Genomic DNA, 22285 nt, shown 5'->3' with positions numbered 1-22285 from the left:
GTAAGCTAAGTTTTCCCTTTAATTTCTGTTGTTACAACTATTTTCTTCCCACAGAACCTTTAAAACTTCTTTTGCAGTAGTAAGATCATTAATATTCACAGGAAAAATAATCCCCATTGTACTTTACAAGAAATTGATCAGAATGATGGAACGTGTAATTAACAAAAGCTGTAAACAGTATCTTCACATTCATTTTTAAATGAAAAAAAATAAATATGGGCATAAATTTCAATCCAAGAGAACAGAGACTTTAAAACGGAAAAGAAAAAAAGGACACTTAAGATAGAGGAGTGCTCTTTTTCAAACGAAATACAGATTAAAAATTCTAGGAATATTGATCAACAAATCCTATAAACTACAAAATAAAAACCTTCATTGACAAAAATACATAAACTCTGTTTTCATTTTTGGAAATTTATTTTTAAAAAAGGTAGAAGAAAATATCTGGAAAACTATTTTAAATATATATATATTTTAAAACAATAGTTAAGGTAGGCATCCAACAGCAAGCTGCAGCTACTGAGAAAGGTCTTGCAATGTTTGTTGTGGGCATTTTCTCCAAAGTAAAGTTAATATTTGAAAATGCTCAATAGAGGGTTTTAAAACCATAGAAATAATCTCTTTGCTGTCATGTGTGAAGACTTTTGAATGATGCATGATTCTTTAAAATTAATTGTATCTCGATATGAGATACCAGTATTTCTTATTATAAGCGTAAAACATAACTTTTTGTATGGATAATATACATACTTTTTAAGTACTTTGACTTAAACTTAACAAGTTCACCATTTTTAAAATTAAAGAGTACAGTTATAAAAATTTCATTTTAAAACTAAAAGTATATTCTCTAGCAGTATGTATAAATATAACGTTACTGGATGATCTTAAAACAAATCTGAAAGTGTTGCAGTAATTTAAAACTTAGAACACTGAAATGCACAGCAAATGATTTTACTATATTTTATCCTTGAAAACTATATAAAACCCTATTAAAGGTTTTAAAACTATGATCAGTTTAATTGTTTAAGGTGCAGCTAGCAGCATACTCATGATTTTGGTATGTTTTTATACATATGTATCGCTGGATTTAAACTGAGAAATGTGGATTAAATTATAATAAAAAGTATTCATTACCTAAAAAAGTGCAAAAAAATTCAAGTTTAAAGTTCAGTGCTCTTTATTTTGAAAGAAAAAATTAAACAAAATCCCCAAAGTTAAAATGTAAAATAAATCTTTGACACAAAAAATCTACCTTTGGATATAGCTTTTCTAATGTCACATGAGAAAATGCCTTAAGCAAAACGTATATGGAATATAAAACTCAGGGTAAAACTTTGAACTCCGTGGTGTCTTCCACATATTTTTCTTTTTCTCAGCTGTCTTCCCCCACTGCCCCCCAGAACCTAAAAGTATGTAACACTTTCAGACTTGTTTAAAACACTCACATATTTATATGAAATAACTTCAGAGGTACCTACAATTAAGAAGTTCTAAGCAAAAGAAATGCCTTTCTTTAAAGCACTGCACTTAATTAAACTGTATACACTACACATAACATAGACAAGTAGCAGCATTTTTTCACATCCATATAAAAATCAAATTAAGTTAGCAACAGCTCAGTTTTATATCTATAACCATTTTTGGAAACACTTTGTACAATTGAAATGCAAACCAAGGGGATTAAGATGATGCAAAACTTCAAACAGCTATCATATACAGAATTTGTCAGAGTATAAGACTTCGAATAACTTTCTAAGCAAATACATATGGATTTTGTTCTGAAGAGTGAAATGAACTGGCTATGTGGCCTATATAGGGAAACCACTTCCTATTCACAAACTGCTAATCATGAATACTTCAACGATTTCAGAGCCAAGGACAAATGCAATAAAGAATAATGTCTGAGGATATGAAGGAAGCACACGTAATCTTTCATTTTTCTAATATTTTCTATTTTGACTTTTTAAATTTTTGGTTTGTTTTCCTGAAATCTTGGCTTGCTGGTGACTATTTCTGCATTTAAAAAGGAAAAAAATAGAGATGTTACCTCTCAAATTACAATAAATTCCCTGGGTTAGTTATTACTGCAGACTGTCTCTTATCTACAGACTGAGTCAAGTATAACTTCGAGAAGCTATTTCCTATTTTCAAAAATACTTCAAGCTTTCTAATCCTAAATTCCTAGTGTGCTGTGCATAATTTGTAGATTAATTTAAAAATGAAATAAAGTAACCCAAAATATTGGTTTAAAATTTTCTTATAAAATCCATCTCAGGTAAACATATCTACTTCTCTATTTGAAAATAATTACAAGATCGGTTCATTTTATATACAACAGGAAAAATGACAGTAAAAATGAAGTGGATATACAATTAAGACAATACAGCAAATTAAATAGAGCTAATATGCCCTTCAACCTGAATGGGTAATCAACCAATATATTACTTTATTTAGTGCTTCTCAACTTCAAATCTGTAACTATACCTTTAAAAAAGGCCTACTACTTCCTGTGACATATGGAACAATGGGTTTATTAGATAATATACAATAAAAATTAAGCAATTTGTAAACGGCTGAATGTTCATCATACAGCTGACATTAACAAAACAGAAGTATATTATCAATAGATACTTTCTACAAATTCAAAAACTTTTGAAAAGTACTGTATTTTTAAAATATTTCTTTTGGCTTGATCAATTATCTCTATCACATATATTTAGTCTCTCTCTAATGATATTTAAAGTAAATTTAAATGTAAACTTTTGTACCCCGTAGTAGTGCACATTATAAAATGTAAACAAAAGGCTTTATTAATGAAAAGAGTAAAGAGGAAAGATGCATAACAGACTGCATGAAATTAAGGTGCTCTACATATACCTTTAATGATCACATGGAATAGAAAAACAACCATCACGTTTGCTATCATTTGTGCTCTGATTATCTCAATGAAAAAAGAAAACAGTTTTAAACAATTTTTGTATAGAAAAAAATATTTAAATTCCATTAATATTAAGTATAATGTTTCCATTTTGCTCTTCCTTCACTGCTTTAATAATAAATAATAATCTCAGATGCCTGCTTATGAGATTACTTCCAAGGTTTACCAAGTGTCTCTTTTCTGTCTGCAATGCTATTTTAGGAACCAGTCATCTATTGTCCACTGATGGTCTCATTTGCATTATATTCCAATACAGAAATAATTTAGTTATAAAAATGCACATAGTTTCCTTTCCTTGGGCTTTTTAAAGCCTTGAAAGGACATGTACAGATGTATAGCATATTTCTACAGAAAATATTTTGTAGGTCATCAGACTAGACTCTTATATAGGTAATTATTGACAACAGATGCTTGTAATTTTCCATGCGACAGCATGTGCACTAAGATTTAAGTGGCTCATCACCTGAGTGTACTGGAACTGTTAGCAAATCAAGGGCATTTAAAAAAGGGAGCAGAGCACTTTACTGAAATGAAACACTTTTTAAGCAATTTAAATTAAATAATGCAAAGGTACATATGGTTAAACATTTTATAAAAATTCAAGCAAAATTAAAAACTTAGCCAATTTGAACATTCCTACAAATTTAACCAGTAACTCTTTTGGTCAAATCCCCATTAGCTGAATTAATGAGAATGGGGACAAGGGACACTGAAGTATTCTCCTCACCACGTGGAGGTCTCTCTCCACACTGCAGAGCCACCGCATGGAAACTCCCAGGATGATGGGTTCAGTCATGCTCTACACTTTTCAATGAAAAGTGATGGATCACCTTGTTTTGCTTTTGACAAAATATGGACTAAACAAAAGTATACAATAACAAGAATCCAAGAGTAGCCCATACACAAGTCAACTATGTGTATGTTTTTATTTAAAGCCCACCATTCAGCTTATCTGTCTAAAGATATGGTAGCAAACAGTTTGTTTCTTTGTCGCTAATGATACTGATGACCAGTCAGTTTAAGGGAGGGAAGGTCCAAGACAGCTGTTTATAATTCAGTCAATGAGACAAACAGAACCATTGCAGCTTCAGAGCTTCTAACTTACTGGCTCTCCCTCAGAGGTCAAACACTGATGGCAGGTACAAGAGCATATATCTTTTGGCATATGAAAGTTTAATACAGGAATGATCCAGAAATAGTCCCTGCCATGTCTCCTCAACATCCCCCTTTGTTTCTTCGTTGGTAACGTGTGACCTGCTTAGTTCCCCAACTGTCGTCTCAGAGCTGGCCCACACCATCTATCCACACCGAGCTTGGGAACTCCTCAGTTAGAGCCACAAGACTGTGGTAAAACAGTGCATGATTGTGCTAGGAAAGAACAGTGTCCAGTGATGAACGTCCTTGAATGTTAACTTTCCTAAAGTAGAATTCATGAAATAGAAAAGGAAAATCTTTTCCCTTTTGGCTGAAGTCGGCCTGCGCTGGGTTTCCGGTGGTCAGAACTGGTACCACTTCTTATCCTTGTATTTCAACATCATCTACAGGGGAGGAGACGGGACAAATATGCTCAAAAAATGCCACAATAATATTTGTAAGTTATCACTGATTACTGTATTTTTTCCAAAACATCCTATCATTCTGAAAAGTTCTGTAGTGTCACTGTACTGTCTACTTCGAATCAATTTATAATGAAAGCAGTAAGAACTGTCATTTTAAGAAAAAAAGTCCATAACTATTAAGAACCAGTCTAGAAGACCCTCACATTTATTAGACATATGACATAAATAAATTTTGGCTCAGTGCATTCTTTGGTGACCTAAGCTAATAACTTATAATAAGGTAATTTTCAGTTCTTTAATTTTAACTAAAAATGCTTAAAGAACCTGGGAATGAAAGGTTAAAAATGCTACTATTACTGCCATCTAAAATGTACCGAGTACTTCATCTGAGCCAGCACTGCATGACATACTTTCCCTACATGATTTCATCTGGTTCTCAAAACAACTTGATGAGTTAGGCATTACTATCTCCCCATTTTATAAATGAAGAAACGGAAGCTTAAGGGGTTATCCAAAATAACGACGGTGAAACTGGGGTTTGAGCCCACGTGGTCTGATTCAAGAACCCATGATCTTAACCACCTCAATGTATAGTCTTCCTTAGACTCTAAAATACGATTCAGGGGTATTTGATAAGAGGGAAAAACTACCAGTTTGATACTGAGCTCTTTGCTAAATATTTTGAGTGTGGCTATAGTCTGAAATTGACTGAAGTGTTACATGCTTTAGAGGTCTCAGTCAGGTGCAGGATTATGCCAACAAAATTCCTGCCCTGGACTGAAGGCTGCTGGGCTACATCTGAGGTGTGTTATCGGCCTAGAACAAAGACAAAGGACCTCTGAATCTCTTTGAAGCCCTGGAAAAATCTTTTCCAAGTCAAGTTACCTCTTTTATGCATTCTAGGTGTCAGCATTCTTGAGCAAGAACGAGATGACTTCTGACTAAAGAATTTACAGATCTATTGCTGGTAGACTGGGTAACATGAATTTTTCAGACAACAAACTCTAGATGTCCTTAAGGTGTAAGCTAGGAACTGAGAATGTGAAGTAACCCAGTGTAAAGCATCAAGGCCTGTGTGTAAAAATGAAAAACATGTATTCTACCTAAAGGCCTAAATTCAGTTTTTTAAAAAGTACTATGCTGGCCAACAAAGCATATTTGCAAGAGGACCAGTTAGGAAGCCATACTTGACGGAGCCCCTTTTTAAGCTCCACCATGACTTTCCAGTTCAAGATGAGTTTACTGCAAAAATGCATCTTACTATATCTCTGTCTGAATTGGTCTACAGGCAGATTTAGTATTGTTCATTTGAATAAAAGTGTTTGCCAATATTATTTAGATTTACCTAAAGAATCAAGAGAGGAAAATTATTTCCTTCTCTAGGAGAAACTGGTGGTAGAATCTGAGGAATTTAGGAAAGTTAGCTTTGGTACTGCATTCCCTAAGAAACAGTTCCAAAGAAAAGGCCTGAAGACAAGCAGGTTCCCTCAGATTTATAAACTTCAGTAAAAGACCAAAAGCTACTGAGACATATTCTTGTAATAGTTCCCTCTGGTGGCAAAAATCAGGAATTTGCAATTGCACAGAGGATACACAAAAACTCATGCACAGGTAGATATAAAACAGCTATAAAAATACAATAATTTTCATACTTGTTTTACCAAGGATTTTTGTTTGTTTGATAGACATACCTCATGAGCATGTTTAGAAAATGAATCTGCACTGGATAACATAGCTGTGGTTCTTTCTTCTAGGTCACCCAGTTTCTGCCCTCTTTCATCCAGTGCCAACCTGGCTCGTGCTAATTCACCAACGACTCCCGATGCTGCTCCTTTCACACCTTCAATGCCACCAGGGCCAGGGATATGCTGTGCAAGACTTCTTGAAGCCTTTCCTGAGGACGATTCTCCAACTGAACGAATTGACAAGTGAAAAAGCAAGTCAAAAAATGAAAATTTTACTACTATAAAATCCTACTATCTAAGAGCACTAAAACAAGTTTTAGATTGAATGAAAATATAGTTGAAATATTTATATATTTCACTTCATCATTAATACATGTTTTTCCTTTATTATGATGGTTTTAACAGACACAATGCATTGTATATTTAAACGTTTTACTTTATACATAATAGGACTAGTGCAAAGGGACAGGTAGCTATTTGTTGAAATGAATAAAGGAAATACTGATACCAATTTATATAACAGTAAAAATTACTCTTAAGTGTGAAAAAACTAAAGATAAATTAAAGACATTTAAGTTCAAATACACAGACTTAAATTTAAATATACACTTAATTTAGTTTATTTACGCCACACTTTGTCTTACTTAAAATATTATGCTCAAGCTTAGAAGTAAAAAAAAAAAAGAAATTATTCAGTATTCTATTTAGGCTCCAAAAGTTATAGATATGTTATATCCCTTTCTTTCTCTCCATTTATCTAGTCACCAAAAAGATCAACTGTTTCCTTCAAAATATCTCAGGTATCCATTGCTTCCTTTCCCTTCGTTAGCCAGATCCTAACTATCTATCTAGATTATTGCAAGTCTTAAATTCTGTTAAAAACTGCTGTCATATTCACTCTTCCCTCAGCATACATTTCTTTCTTTAGAAATATAATTCACATACCATAAAATTTGCCCCTCAACAATTCATTAATTTTTAGTTTATTCAAAAGGTTTGAAACCATTATCACTATCTACTTCTGAGCATTTTCATCGCTACAAAAAAACACCCCAACTTTATCAGCAGCCAATTTCCATCTTCCCCTCTTCTTAGCCCTTGGTAATCAATTCTCTACTCTTGTTGTTATATTTTCATATTCTGAATATTTTGTATAAATGGATTCATATAAATGTAGCATTTTAGGTCTGGCTTCTTTCCCTTAAAAAATTTTGTCAAGGTTCAACCATGCTATGGCATATATCAGTATTTCATCCTTTTAAATGACTGAATAATATTCCATTGTATGAACTGATGACATTTGGGTTATCTACTCATCAGCTGATGGACATTTTGAGTTGTGTTTGCTTTTTGGCTATCATAAATAATGCTGACATGAACATTTGCACAAGTTTTTGTGTGAAGATGTGTTTTCAGTTCTCTTGGGTATATACCTAGAAGCATAATTGTTGGGTCATATGATAACTATGTTTACCTTTTTGAGGAACTGCCAGAATTTTTCAGAGTTTACAGCATTTTACATTTTCGCTGGCAATGTAAGAGGGTTTCAATTTTCCCACATTCTTGAGAACATTTGTTATTATACATCTTTTTGATTACAGCCATCCTAGTAAGTGTGAAGTGGTAGTTCATTGTGGTTTTGATGTGCAATTACCTAATGACAAATGATATTCAGCATCTTTTCATGTGTTTATTGGCTATCTGTATACTTCCTTTGGAAAAATATCTATTCAAACCCTTTGCATACTTAAAAATTGAGCTATGAATTTGTCTTTTTATTGTTGAGTTGCAAGAGTTCCTTATATGTTTAGGATAGTAGACTCTTATCAGATATATCAGATACATGACTTGCAAATATTTTATCACATTCTGTAGGTTGTCTTTTCACTTTCTGGATAGTGTTTTTTTGGCTTTTAATTTTGATGAAATCCAATTTATCTTTTTCTTCAGATGCTGTGATTTAGGTGTCGAATCAGAGAAACCATCACCTAATCTAAGGTTACAAAGACTTATACCTATGTTTTCTTCTAAGAGTTTTATGGTTTTAGCTCTTTACATTGAGGTCTTTGATCCATTTTGAGTTAATTTTTGTGTATGGTGTGAAGCTGGAGTCCAACCTCACTACTTTACATGTGTGTAGCCAGTTGCTCCAACATCATCTGTTGAAAAGACTATTCTTTCACCATTAAAATTTCATGGCATCCTTGTAGAAAATCAACTGACTATACATGTAAGAGCTTATTTCTGGACTCTTAATTCTATTCCATTGGTCTATATGTCTGTCATTATGCCAGTAGCACACTATCTTCATGATTACAGATTTGTAATAACTTTGAAAATCGAATGTGAGTCTTCCATCTTTTTGCTTCTTTTTCAAGATTTTGTATGTGTGTGGCTTTTTGAATCCTTTTCATTTCCATATGAATCTTAGGAACAGCTTGTTTTTTTTGTTCAAAAAACCAGCTGGGATTTTGACAGGAATTGTGTTGAATGCACAGATTAACTGGGGAATACTGGCATCTTAGCAATATTACTTCTTCCAGTCCATGAACATAGGATGTCAATCCATTTATTTATGTCTTAATTTCTTTAAATGGTGTTTTGAAGTTTTTAGTGTATGCTTTACACTTCTCTTTTTAAATTTTTATTATTTTTAGAGAGGAAGGGAGAGGGAGAGAAACATCTATGTGAGAGTGAAACATCATTTGGCTGCCTCCTGCACATGCCTCCTACCTGGGATGGAGTCCATAACCCAGGCATGTGCCCTGATGGGGAATTAAACCGAGAACATTTCATTGGACTGGATAATGCCCAACCAACTGAGCCACACCAGCCAGGGCTGTTTTATACTTCCTTTGCTAAATTATTCCTAAGTATTTTATCTTTTGATGCTATTAAAAATGGAATTTTTTTCTTAATTTTTTGTTCACTGCTAGTGTATACAAATGCAATTTATTATTTATGTTGATCTGTATCCTGCAATCTTGCTAAGCTAGCTCTAATTTTTGTGTGTGTATATTCCTGAAGACTTCCTATATGCAAGAATATGTCATTTGCAAATACAGTTTTACTTCTTGCACTCAAATCTGCATGCCTTTTATTTCCTTTTCTTGCCTAACTGCCCTGGTTAAAGCCTATAGTACAATGTTAAATATAAGTGGTGAGACCCTATGAATTTACATATAAAATTTAGAATCATTTACAAAATTTGGGGGGGGAAATGTGCATGTGTGTGTATATATGTATACATCAGTTTTGGGAGAACTGATGTCTTCTAGTGAAACTTCTACTGTGTGAACATGATATCTCTCTGCATTTACTTCGGTCTTTAATTTCCTGACAGTTTTATAATTTTCTATTTTCTCCATGGAGGTCCTGTACATCTTAAGATTTATTTCAAGGCATTTTTTAATACTATGGTGGCTGGCAGAATAATGGTCCCCATCCACTCACCAAAAATGACTACTCTCTAATTCCCGGAAATTATAAGGTGCATTCTTATTAATGCTAGTGGATAAATTTTACAAGTCTCTCAAAAAATTCAGGGATCTCTGATCATCTTAAATCTACTTACCCTTTCCAACTCCCTTGATTTTATACAGTTTTGGGGTCATACTGTTTATTTAAATGTGTGTGTACATACATACTACAAGACTTTGCTTTATAGTTTATAAAGATTACATAATTATATTTATGTATTTATTACTTTCTTTCCAAAGCATTGTTTCCTTTATCTCTGACATTCCATCGAGGATTACTTTTTCTCTAAAGTACATCCTTTAGAGTTCCACTGAGTGTGGTGGCAAGGTTTACTTTACTTATTTGTCCATTTGTCTAAAAATGTCTCATTCTCAAAGGGTACTTTGAGTATAGAATTCTAGATTAAGTATTATCTTCGGTCAACATACAGAATAATATTTGCTGTTGAGAAGTCAGTCTCCAGCTTGTTAAAACATATCTATTATTTTTTTTTAGCTATCTTACAGATGTTCTCTTTGTCTTTGACATACTATATTTTCATATATCAAGCTGTGAATTTATAACAAAATATCCTACTTTGAATTCATTAAGCTTCTTGAATGTGTAAGAAACTTCTAGCTGAATCTCTTTATATATAACTCTTCTTCACATTATTTCCTATTTCCTTCTTGAGAAGGTCTAAACATGTGTTAGGTCTTCTCCCTACGACTTCTCTTTCTTTAATATTCTCCTGTTTTTTACATCTTTTTGTTTCTCTGTGCTACATTCTGGAAGGTTTATTCTGACCAATCTTTAATTCATGTAATTCTCCTTCAATTTTGTCTAAAGTGTGGTTAAGTTAATCAACTACATTTTTAATTTTGGTTTTTGAAATTTCAGTTCTCCAATTTAATTTTAGCTTTTTTACATACTTGTTGTATTGATTTTTAAAGTTTTCAGTTACTTGATAAATTGTTTAGGCATGATACTTATCCTCCTGAACATAATATGCACATTTATTTTATAGTCACCATCCAATAATCCCAGTATTTGAAGTACCTGTGATTCTCATTCTGTTGTGTGTTTGTTTTATTGATCATGGTGTTGATTTCTAGGGTTCCTGGTTATTTATGACTACAGATTTGAAAAATTATATAAATCATTTGAGGATTTGGATATGTCATCTTCCTTTGCAGAAAAATTTCATCTGCTTCTGCCAGGTGCTGGGGACTTTATCAGTCTGCAAAAATCTTAACTAAGGTTGGAAGTGTTTTGGCCACTCAGATAATTTGAGCTGAAAGCCTGTGTGTGTGTGTGGGGGGGGGCAGGGGTAAGGGGGCTGGTTTACTTCAGGTGCATCTTTACTCTTCAGGTGCAGCACTTTGGCATTCTTGAAAACAAGGGGATTTGTTTATCAGTGTCCCACCCTTGTCAGTTCTGGGACCCCACCTTGCTAGTCCTAACACAATTTACTATCTCAGCCTCCTGCTTCAGATCTCAAAATATTTCAGGGTAAAAGTGGCCTCAGGTTGCCAAGCTCACTATTATGGGTTCACCCCCGTCTCCATGGATATTGTCCTTACTATATTGTTAGCTCTTTGATGTTTCTAAAAATTAAAAAATATGGTTTTTAAAATTTGTATAATTATCCTCGTTGAGACAGTTATTCCAAATTATCAGTCCTCCATGACTGATGTACAGTCTTCCTCTTTTAAAAAAAATGAATTAAAACTGACTAATCCTCATTCATCTAGGTGAGTTTTTAAATATGAAATTGCACTGCACTGCTACTTAAAATTCCAAAATATTTTAGGAAAAAAGAGAATAAAAGAAATAAAATTCGAGGATAGATAATAGCTCCTACTAATTGAAAGGTAGATAAAAAAATTCAATGATTTATTAGTCACTCAAGGACCAATTTCTAATTTGTTCCCACTGATGTATGTGAAAGGTAGCAAATGCACCAGATCTTGCCATTTTAAATAACCTTCTAGTGTAATAAGAATAGTTCTGGAGATTTTGTAAGATAAAATAAATGTTTAAGTAAAAACTTTTTCAAATTAAGGTCATCAATTAGAACCAACTATAGAATTAAAATAATAATGAAGATCACATTTAACAAGAATACTTTCTAAATTATTCATATCAAGTTGTGAATATTTTAGCTACCTGAAGCTACTCTGATTTTGGTTCCCTGAGTAAAACAGGCCCTAGTTTGGATTAGAGCAACAGAAAATAATTACATGTATTTTTGCTAAAACATGAATATATTAATTGTGAAAAAGACAAAAAAGGTGAACATAATATATACATGTAAAAAATGTATTTGGTTTGAACGTTTACGTTTTAAGATATATTACCCAAATGAAATAAATCAACTTACACAGTTCTTCTCTATCAAGTGACTGTGCACCACCTCCAAACAGGCCTTTAAAGAATCCCCTGTTCGGTGCCTCAGGTGTTTCTACAGGGGTGAAGAGTTCACCCAACATTTCCTTCAAAATCAAAACAAATTGTAATTGTTAAAGTTTCAGGGAAACTAAACTACATTTCACAAAACTACCACTGTAATCTCTTTAACTTAAGCTTGTAACATTACCTGTGGAGATTCACAAACAAGAGCACATTTCAAATTATCAGATACAATACATGCTTAGTCAAACAGTAAGTTATTAAAACTAAATTGACTAAGACTGACTTGCTGCTGCAAAGATGATATTCCTGCTTAAATTGGAAGAAGATTCCATCCAATCTTTGAAAAAATTTTCACATGACTTTTATTATTAAGAATTGGTAAATGAATACTTAGCTTTTCTTACATCAGAAAGAAGAAAAGCTACTAGCAAGTTAAAAGCCTAGTGTAATGATGATGAAATGCAGTTCTGGAATTACCACCTTCAGATGAGTCAGAAAATTAGTAATTCAGAAAGACATACCAACATATTTTTTTATGAACATATGCTAGGAAGAGAATTATGCCCACACACACATGGAATTTCAGAAATATGGCCTGGAGATGGGAAAGCTTCTTTCAATATTATCAGCTTTTTAAATTACTACTGATGTTCTTCTGAGCACAGAAATGGTAAAAGTGGGAGAAAAGAAAGGCTACCAACATGTTGACCTTGTAGATAACACAGAAAGGAAAGAGAAGTTTCTGTAAGAGGACAGTAGCAACATTATTTACAAGGCAGCTTAAAAGCAAAATAAAAGTATAATGAGGCTGAGAGATTGCATTTCTGCCCAATGAAGAGAAGTAGTTATTATACAAAACACAAATGCAGTTCTGGTTCCCGGTACCAGTTCAGCTGTACTCTGGTATTACATTATTATAGCTGGAGCTAAAGTATTTTTTTAGAGTTTCTTCCTGAGCAAAATCATATAGCTTTTAGCTTTTTCTGACTGGCTTATTTCACTTAGCATAATATTCTCAAGGTCCACCCATGTTGTTGCAAATGGCAGTATTTCAATCTTTTGTTATAGCTGAGGAGTATTCCATAGTACACATGCACCACATCTTTTTTACCTAATCATCTATCGAAGGACAGTTTGTGTCCATGCCTTGGCCACCTTGAATAATGCTGCAATGAATGTAGGGGTGCACATATCTTTGAGAATAAATGTTTTTAAGTTTTTTGGGTCGATACCCAGAAGAGGGGTTGCTGGATCATATGGTAACTCTATTGTTAATTTTTGAGGAACCTCCATACTGTTTTCCACAGTGGCTGTATCAGTCTACATTCCCACCAACAGTGAATGAGGGTCCCTTTTCTCCACAACCTCTCCAACACTTGTTATTACTTGTCTTGTTGATAACAGCCATTCTAACAGATGTGAGGTGGTATCTCATTGTAGTTTTGGTTTGTATTTCCCTAATAGTAGTGAAGTTGAGCATCTTTTCATATATCTGTTGGCCATTTGTATGTCTTCTCAGAAGAGGTGTCTGTTCAGGTCCTCTGCCCATTTTTAATTGGATTATTTGTTTGTTGTTGAGTTGTAGGAGTTATTTATATATTTTGGATATCAGCTCCTTGTTGGAGCTGTTGCTTGCAAATATCATCTCCCATTTGGTTGTCTGCCTTTTTGTTGTGTTGGCAGTTTCTTTTGCTGTGCAGATTGATATTGTTTTTATCCTAATTTTAAGATGAAGAAGCTTAGAGCCAGTAAATTACTTGTCTAAGGTAACATACTCCAGTAATTAGCAAGGCTGGGACTTAGATTCAGTTTTCTTGACTCTAAAGCTCATGTTCTAATAATAAGCCACAAATTCAAATTTACCAAGTAAAACAGGGCTAATTGCAAACACTTTCACAATAAAGTGTTATTTTCTAAATATCAATTAATATTTAGCTCAATATTTCCAGAGCAATTTTATTTTAAATGGTGAAGTTAAAATAATCATTTTTAATATACAAGCAAGCACACAGGAACTTACAGAATTAAAAAAGATACAGTTTCATATTTAAAGAATTTGTTTGTAGTCTTTTACAAATACAGGTGTACCCCAAAAATGTACACACTTTAACAGCTGATTTCTATTACACTTTGAAAATAAAATGTATTTTAATAAATACTGCCTTTATAATTATTCAAAGTGTATATACATTTTTGGGGGACGCCCTGTAGATCAGCAAAAATATTCAGAGGAAAACTATCAAACCTTATTTTTCCTTATATGCATGTACATCCTTGCAATTACAGAGAAGGGATGATACAATCTGCCCTAAAACAGATTATATTATTTTCACATTAACAATACCTCTTTAAAAAGGACTTTTTTTGGTGTATGTGTATAACATATTTATCCTATGTAGAGAGTGGTATAAAAAGTGTGTAACATTTCATATATCTTTGCCAACACAGGAGAGAAAAATAAGGCTCAAGGAGATGAAGTCCCCCTTATAACAAGAGCCTGATGAAGGCTCCTGACCACAAGTCTCAAATGTGTGCTCTGAAAGTCTCAATAAAGGCTTTGGATGTTCCCATAACACAGGTTCATTTGTACACTCTTGTGAGTGTAAGGGATGGACATTATAAGGGACCTCAAAGAATACTTCACCCCTGGAGAAACTACAGGACTATTTCTGTTACTTACCTGAAGATTTTCACAGGTCTCTTGGCTGTAAGTGAGTCTCTGGATTTCTGTAGGTGAAACAAGATATAATGCTTGTCCATTGTTGGTGAAGCAGAATGTTCTGGCTATCCGCATATTGGTAAGGGGCAAGTAATACACATCCAACAGAGGCCTTAAACTTGGCAAACTTGAAAAAAAATTAAAAACTTGTTAATAATAAACAAGGTAGGTTTTAGTCTTAAACAAAGTATTACAGAAGGAAAAAATGGCAAGGACCCTCTAAACCTTATGATTTCATGCACTTCAGTGGGAGATAAAACTGATTTATATTCCTCATCTACTTGCTCACTATTAACTGAATGAAATTAAATTCTCAGTTTATAAGACTGTAAATAAATAAAATAAAAATTTCTTTCAAACTGAATATAATTCTGTAATATTATGTTTTGAGGCAGGAAATGCTGTGTGTTTAAAACATAATCTAACACATACCTAAAAGTCATAATATGTCCATTGGCACAGAAACAGGCAAGGCAGATACTGTTACTCAACGCTACAATATCCCCACGAAGAACAAACGAAGTCTCCGTAATGTTTTGCTTATAAGCACAGTTCTGAGTTGGCAGTGAGATTACTTTTGCTTGCTTTTCAGAGCATATCACTGCATACTGATTTTCACTAATTTCCTGAGAGGGAGAAGGGGATACAGAGACAGGCCGTTTTTTCTTCAATTTCTCCTTTTCATCTTTTTCTTCAGGAACGTTGTGTTCTCTCCAGGATTCATATGCAGGTGGCACTAAGCAGCCTGTGGTGTCCAGAAATGCCATTCTCAGGATCGCCCCTTTTAACCTCAATATAGTACCTAAAATACATAAGTGTAGTAGATGATAAATATTTCAATCCACACAGTGTGTATGTTTATTCCAACTCTGACATATAGACACTCAAAAACATGCAGAATGTGTACCAAACTGAAATTGTACATTGGCTTACTGACAGGATCCAATAGATAGAATCTGGAAAAAGATATCAATATTACATGCCCCAAATAGGTAAGAGCCACCAAACAGATCAATGTTGGAATGTCTGGGCCTGTGTCTTCTCTCATACCTGGCAAATGTACTACCAACAAGTATGAGAGCAAGCAGATGGCATCCAGAGCTGCACTGTCCAATATGGCAGCCACTAGCCATGTGCGGCTATAGAGCACTTGAAATGTGGCTTGTCCAAATGGTGGCTGTGAGAGTAAAATACCTGACAATTTGAAGACATAGTACAAAAAAAAAAAAAATTAAAAGTAAACTATCTCTATAATTTAAAATTACTGGTTACATGCTGAAATGAAAGTGTTTTGGATATATAGGACTAAATAAAATGTTATTAAAATTAATTTTTTCTGTTTTTTACTTTTTAAATATGACTACTAGAAAACATAAAATTCTACTTGTGGCACACAATATATTTTTAATAGTGATGATCTACAGGGCAAATGAAAAAACAATTTGCACATATTTCTAAACATTACTTTAAAAAAATCAGAATTTCCTTTAAAGCTATTTAACAGTAAATCTCAAATATATTCAAGGTATTATTTTGATCACATTAGTGTTTATTTCGGAAATTTTTTTAATTAATGGGGCTCCCTTCCCCTCATATCCTTGAAAATGTAAATATGCTTTATGCTCATTCCTAAGTGAGCTAGAAGACAGCATTAATATTAAGGATTTGGAAACTAATAGAAAAGAAGGTGTACAACTGATTTAGCCTTCTAGTTCTTATTCTGAAAGATTTTCCATATTACATTGCTTTATACTTATGTAATATTTTATAGTTTGTGAAAAAATTTCCATGTATTCTTATTTTCTTTTATTTCTAAGGGGAAGAATTCCGACTGTTCTCTCAAAAACCACCTTAGAAGACAAAATACCATTTCCTTTCTTCTTTACATTTTTATCTATGGCAGGGTTGCCCAATAAAATAAAGAATACCTAGTTAAATTTGAATTTCAGATACACAGTGAGTATTTTTTAATATAACTATGTCCCAAACACTGCATTATATTTCCAAATTCTACATGGGGCATACTTATATTAGAAAGTATTTGTTATCTGAAATTCAAATTTAACTGGGCATCCTGTATTTTACTTGCTAAATCTGATAACTTTGTCCATAGTCCAGTGCAAGTAGACAACTGAACTATTTTAAGCAGTTTGCTGATTTGGGAACTGTTTATGGTACATATGAACATATATAAGATACAGCAATCCCAGTATGCAGGTTTTTCTGAAAATGTAACAAGATAAAATTTAAAGATATGCCTGTCCTATAGTTAGCAGGGTTTTGTATGTTTTCCAGCAAAGTAGTAGTAACTGCTGGGAACAAACAGACTACTTCAGGTTCTTAAGCACAGAAGCCATCCGCTTAAAAACACCTCTCTTCTCCTCACAGTTCTAATACAGATAACACGGTATGAATACCTCTGTTGCATTTTAAAATAGGTACCTTATTAAAAAATAAACCTCAAAGATTCCACCATTGAGAGTGAACTCAAAGATTCCCTCTTACATATGATAATTATTTCTATATTAGAGCAAATCTGATTTTATTGCAAGTTGAAAAACATCTTAAATATTTTTATGTAGTTAATAGTAAATTATCTATATTTAATCCTCTCATTTTTATTTGTTGGAAACATTTATTTCTTATTACAAACTAATGCATATTTGTTGTAAAAAACTTAGAAACTACTAATCAGTAAAAAGAAAATAAAAATTACCCACAGTCTTACTATTTAGTGACAATTACTATTAAAATTTTCATCTTTGTAGTTTTTTCCTATACACTTAAATGTTACTTACTAATAAAAATGAGATTAGTAAGAATATCATCATTACATAACCTCTTCTAACTAGGCATGCACTGGCATAGACTCAAATATTAACTGAGCTGAATGAGTAAGTCACAGTTCCTTTAATGTAAAGACAGTTCAGAAATGGACATTAATATATAATTATATTTTAATTCTAAATTCCAAGTATTATTAAAGTCTACTCTATAAAAAAGAGATATGAGCAAAATCACTTCCCCCCCCCCATCTAGATCAACATAAACTAGTAATGGAAACCAGAAATCTCAGTTATTTACAGACTTATCAGGTTCCACATACATTTGATAAAATTTACTGTCATTTTCAACATACGAAGACGGTATATTTTTCTTCTTAAAGTTTGCTATTAAGTCACCTTTCCCTAATCTTTAAAGAGAAAAATAATGCATTTTAAGACTTCATACTTAGAGATTAGAAATAGTCAAGTTTACAATGTTTAAAATATACTTTTGTTTTTCTCCTAAATATGTACCAACCTTTTGCTTATAGAACATAATATTTTGAGGTAATCTGGAATGCATCAGAGTAAGTTTTCCCCCCATTTTCTTACAGAGTAATCATTTTAGACATGATCCCAGAGTTTATAAAATGCAAAACCTGAATGGCTGTAATAAATGATATTTTTCAATTTATTCCATGTATTCCTTTATTAAAAACATAAGACTGTAACTATCCCCATTTGGTTTACATTTTAGAATTATTAGATTAACTCAAAAATGAAAAGCAAAGGCATCTATTATATTACAGTAAATCAAACATTCAGTATCAGTGCAGCACCAGAGCATACATACCACTAGGAGACACAATTACTGGCTGGAGAAGTCTTTGCTCTCCTCCTGGGGGAAGGTTCAGTGCAATGACAAGCACTGTTCCCAAGGTAGTACCAACCCATAAGCATGGGGAAGGAGACGAATCCGCCTTTCGAGTAAAAGTCTCACAAAAATGAAGAGCAGAGATGGCTTCTCGAGATTCTTTATCAATGCTGGTTACGCTTGAACTCCGGGACCGGCTGAAGGAATTATCTTTCACATCTAAAGTGATTTGAAATGTGAGATTGCTCAAGTTATAAAATATCATAATTTTTGTTTGGTATAAATTTGGCTAAGTAGTTAATCTGCGAAAAGAAACTACTTTAATTTTAATCTGATAATTTTTTCCTTTCTTAAATAAAACAATGCAAATGGGACAACACCACACTTCTCAGAACCGAGCTGGGTGCATCCCATTGAATTTCTGGACGTGTGATCTTTAGTTTTCAGTGCAGCTCTATGCTGGCATCCTGGCTGCTTTTCTAATCTTGGCTCTTACACCTTCTTTTCTCATGGTGCTCTTCCTTCATGATTAGTAGAACTGAATAAGTGGGTATTTTCAATTTTCTACAACTAAAAATGTATTTAGAAGTACTCTGATTCTACCTTCAAATTTACTGTGTGATGCACTCCCCCCCCCAATATGTCCACATGAAAGCCTTTCATCTGTAAAAATTTAGCTTTCATTTTTCTTGAATGCCATTTTAACTGTACTCCACATTCATCTAAGGCATTTTTCATCACAATGTGCACCTGGTATCAGGTATATTCTCTGTTGCTGGCTGTCTGTTATGACAGGGATACTTGTAAATCATACTAATAAACCTTCTTCAGCCACCTTCTTTGTGGCCAATCTCAAGTCTGTCTCCAGGCCTGGCCTCCTATCTCTTGGAATTGCATTTGGAAACGCTTATGGGAATTTTTTTCTATTATGTCTCACTATGCAAAATTAAAACAGGTCATTTTCCCAAAGCTCTAAATTCTTCTAACAGTACTATTTATATTATTATTATTTTAAACATATCTTTATTGATTTCAGAGAGAAGAAAGGAAAGGGAGAGATAGAAACATCAATGATGAGTCACTGATCGGCTACCTCCTGCATGCCCCCGAATGGGGATCGAGCCCACAACCCGGGCATGTGCCCTGACCGGGAATCGAACCCCAATTGCCTGGATCCTAGGTCGATGCTCAACCGCTGAGCCACGCCCGGCTGGGCAGTACTATTTATATTAACGACACACCGGTTCTCCTGGGGAACACCACTTAAATGAGCTGCAGTTTTGGTTCTTCCCTTTCACTTTACCTATAATACCTGATGGGATGCCAAGTCCTATATTGTGTTAGTCCAGTGTTCTGTGTGTTTTTTTCTTTCCATAACCAATCAACTCCCATTACCCTAAGTTCAGGCCTTCTTTATCATTCACATAGATTACTGCACAATTCCCAAGTAATCTCCCCACTTTCACTGTCACTGTTCCAACACAACTCAATTAAATAATATAATGTACAGTTACAATTTTATCATTTCTACTTAAAAAATCCTCAGTGGTTCCTCTTTACTGATCATGCCTATAATCTTATTCAAGTTTTTAAGACTCTGCACAAAATACCTCCAACCTACCCTCCAGGCCCTATCTTTCAGTGCTGCCCTGCTTCAATGCATTGTGGGAAACAGACCATGCCCCTCGCGCTCTCCAAACACACCCTGCACTGACCTGCTTGTACACTGTTGTTTGTGACTGGTGCCCTTGCCCCGCCATTTCTCTACCTATCAAGACTGTGCTTCTTCTCCTTCTCAGGTAATGTCATCTTCATGAAGTTTATTCTGATTCCTAAAATTGTATTTTTTCTTTTGAATCTTGGTATCTTTTCATCTTTTCCATGCACTAATAGTACACTGTTCTGTAATTCTGACTTGTCCTAGGCCTCGCTCTAAAGCAGGGGTGGGGAACCTTTTTTCTGCCAAGGGCCATTTGGATTTATAACATCATTTGTGGGCCATACAATATTATCAACTTAAAAATCAGCCTGCTATATTTGGTCAAACGTACATAAGGGCTGTGACATTTTGATGCCTTGCATATGAAAGTATTTAATACATACTTGCTGAACACAGATCTATAGTTGAAAGTATCTAAATCAATGCATTTCTGCTGCACCACTGAGATATATTAAAATTTCTAGTAGCTTCTACTGTTCACATATAATAAAGCATTCCTCAAATCGCATGCTTTCAATACTATCATGAAATAAATGACTTCATAATTTCATGAAAAATAAAAAAACATGTTAGTCTTCTAAGCTATATTTTATTAAATAAAAAAGGTATGATTGAATCCTACTTATGCCCCCAAGAGCTTTTTATATTCAAATTTAGATTCCTAGGTTGAAAATATTCCCTCAAATAATAATTACATACAACAATTTTTATTACAGCTAACCTCTGAAAACAATAAAGCTAATAGTTATGACAAAAGTATGGGACATTTCTAAATATAGTTCCTAAAAATCTTTCTTTTGCTTGAGACTGTACTTCCTGTTATAGACTATGACACAGCAGAAAAGAAGTACTTACTGTACATGAAACAACTTTCCATTAGCAATAGCTTATTACTGGGAGTTTGGATATAATACTGATTCAAATGTTAACTCTTTATAGTTTCCAAAGTTATTTTAATAAAATAACAGAAAATTTCAATTTATTTTGTGATAATAAAAATACTTAATGTCTTACTTTAATAAAAATACACATACAAAATGAATGAATACATATTTTCAGTTGTGATCTAGTGATAAAAATGGAAATCAATGATACAAGAAAATTTGATAATATAAATTTCAATGTAAATTAAGCTGTGTAAAAACTCTTACTGATATTTATTAAAATTACATAGATGATTGACAACAATCTATAATTCAAATGTTAATTTGCAGGATAAATAGTTTTAATAAACTAATTTAACCATATAAAATTCATAAACTACATGTTTATTATATGACTTCCATTCAAAAATTAGATTACCAAAGAAATTCCTAAGTCTAGATCAAATGGGAAAACAAAATGAATTAGAATCAGCTTTGAACTTAAGAGTCAGACTGCTTATTTTACCTGCCTAGAACTACTTGAAAACAAATGAGAATTTCTAGCAGTTCATCAAGTATAACTTCCACTGACTGCTATTAAGTTATAGTTGTGGGTCTTTGTAGCTTGAATTTTAGAAACTGGGCAAGATAAATACATGGAATAGAAATTGTAATTTTGGTAACGAGTAGAAATGAAAATAGCTATCACTAAGCAAGGCCTACAAGGTGCTATACACTATCATGGAACTTTGCATTTATTATTTTATTGAATCCACATAACAATCCTGAGAAGTACTATCATCACAATTTAACAAATAATAAAATAGAGGCTCAGACAGGTTAAATGACTTATCCAGGATGACAAAACTAGTTAATGGAAGAGTTCAGATTTGTGCCCAAATCCAAGTCTAAAACTTTCTATTAGATAACTCCAGATAGACATGGGGTTAGTCTCATCACCAACAGTATACGAGTGGAGGAGGGTTTTGGTTATTACTGAATATTAAAGTTCAGTCTTCAGACACACACAGGCACAAAAACACCTTGATGATGTGGTCTTTCTGGTAGATCTAAACTCAGATAAAATTTGTCATTAACGCCTCAACCCAGTGCTAGCTGATAACCATGTCATAAAATCATTGCTCTCATGTTTCTCTGGATGCCCAGAACATTACTTGTACATAGCACCCTCTCCTCCCCACAAAGAGCCTAATGCAAAGAATTCTATAATGCCAAACCAAAACATAATGACAAGAGGTGAATTTGGTTGGAGTAAACATTAGGACAA

At 33.4% G+C, this 22285-nt stretch overlaps 1 protein-coding gene across 8 annotated transcripts in view; it reads right to left on the bottom strand.

The window, feature by feature from the left end:
* Positions 1-1983: 1983 nt before the first annotated feature.
* Positions 1984-22285, bottom strand: part of STXBP5 (syntaxin binding protein 5) — a 132559-nt gene continuing 112257 nt past the window's right edge. For all 8 annotated transcript variants that reach the window (XM_081141388.1, XM_081141381.1, XM_081141383.1 and 5 more), the window contains 6 exons: positions 18394-18633; positions 15208-15577; positions 14737-14902; positions 12025-12136; positions 6189-6409; positions 1984-4476 (listed from right to left, as the gene is read on the bottom strand). In XM_081141388.1, the coding sequence (XP_080997514.1) occupies positions 4435-4476; positions 6189-6409; positions 12025-12136; positions 14737-14902; positions 15208-15577; positions 18394-18633 (1151 nt within the window). In that variant the 3' untranslated portion in view covers positions 1984-4434. The remainder of the gene's footprint in view (positions 4477-6188; positions 6410-12024; positions 12137-14736; positions 14903-15207; positions 15578-18393; positions 18634-22285) is intronic.

This window comes from Miniopterus schreibersii, assembly GCF_964146895.1.
Source record: "Miniopterus schreibersii genome assembly, chromosome: 6".
NCBI lineage: Eukaryota > Metazoa > Chordata > Mammalia > Chiroptera > Miniopteridae > Miniopterus > Miniopterus schreibersii.
This window is presented reverse-complemented; position numbering and strand designations above follow the sequence as displayed.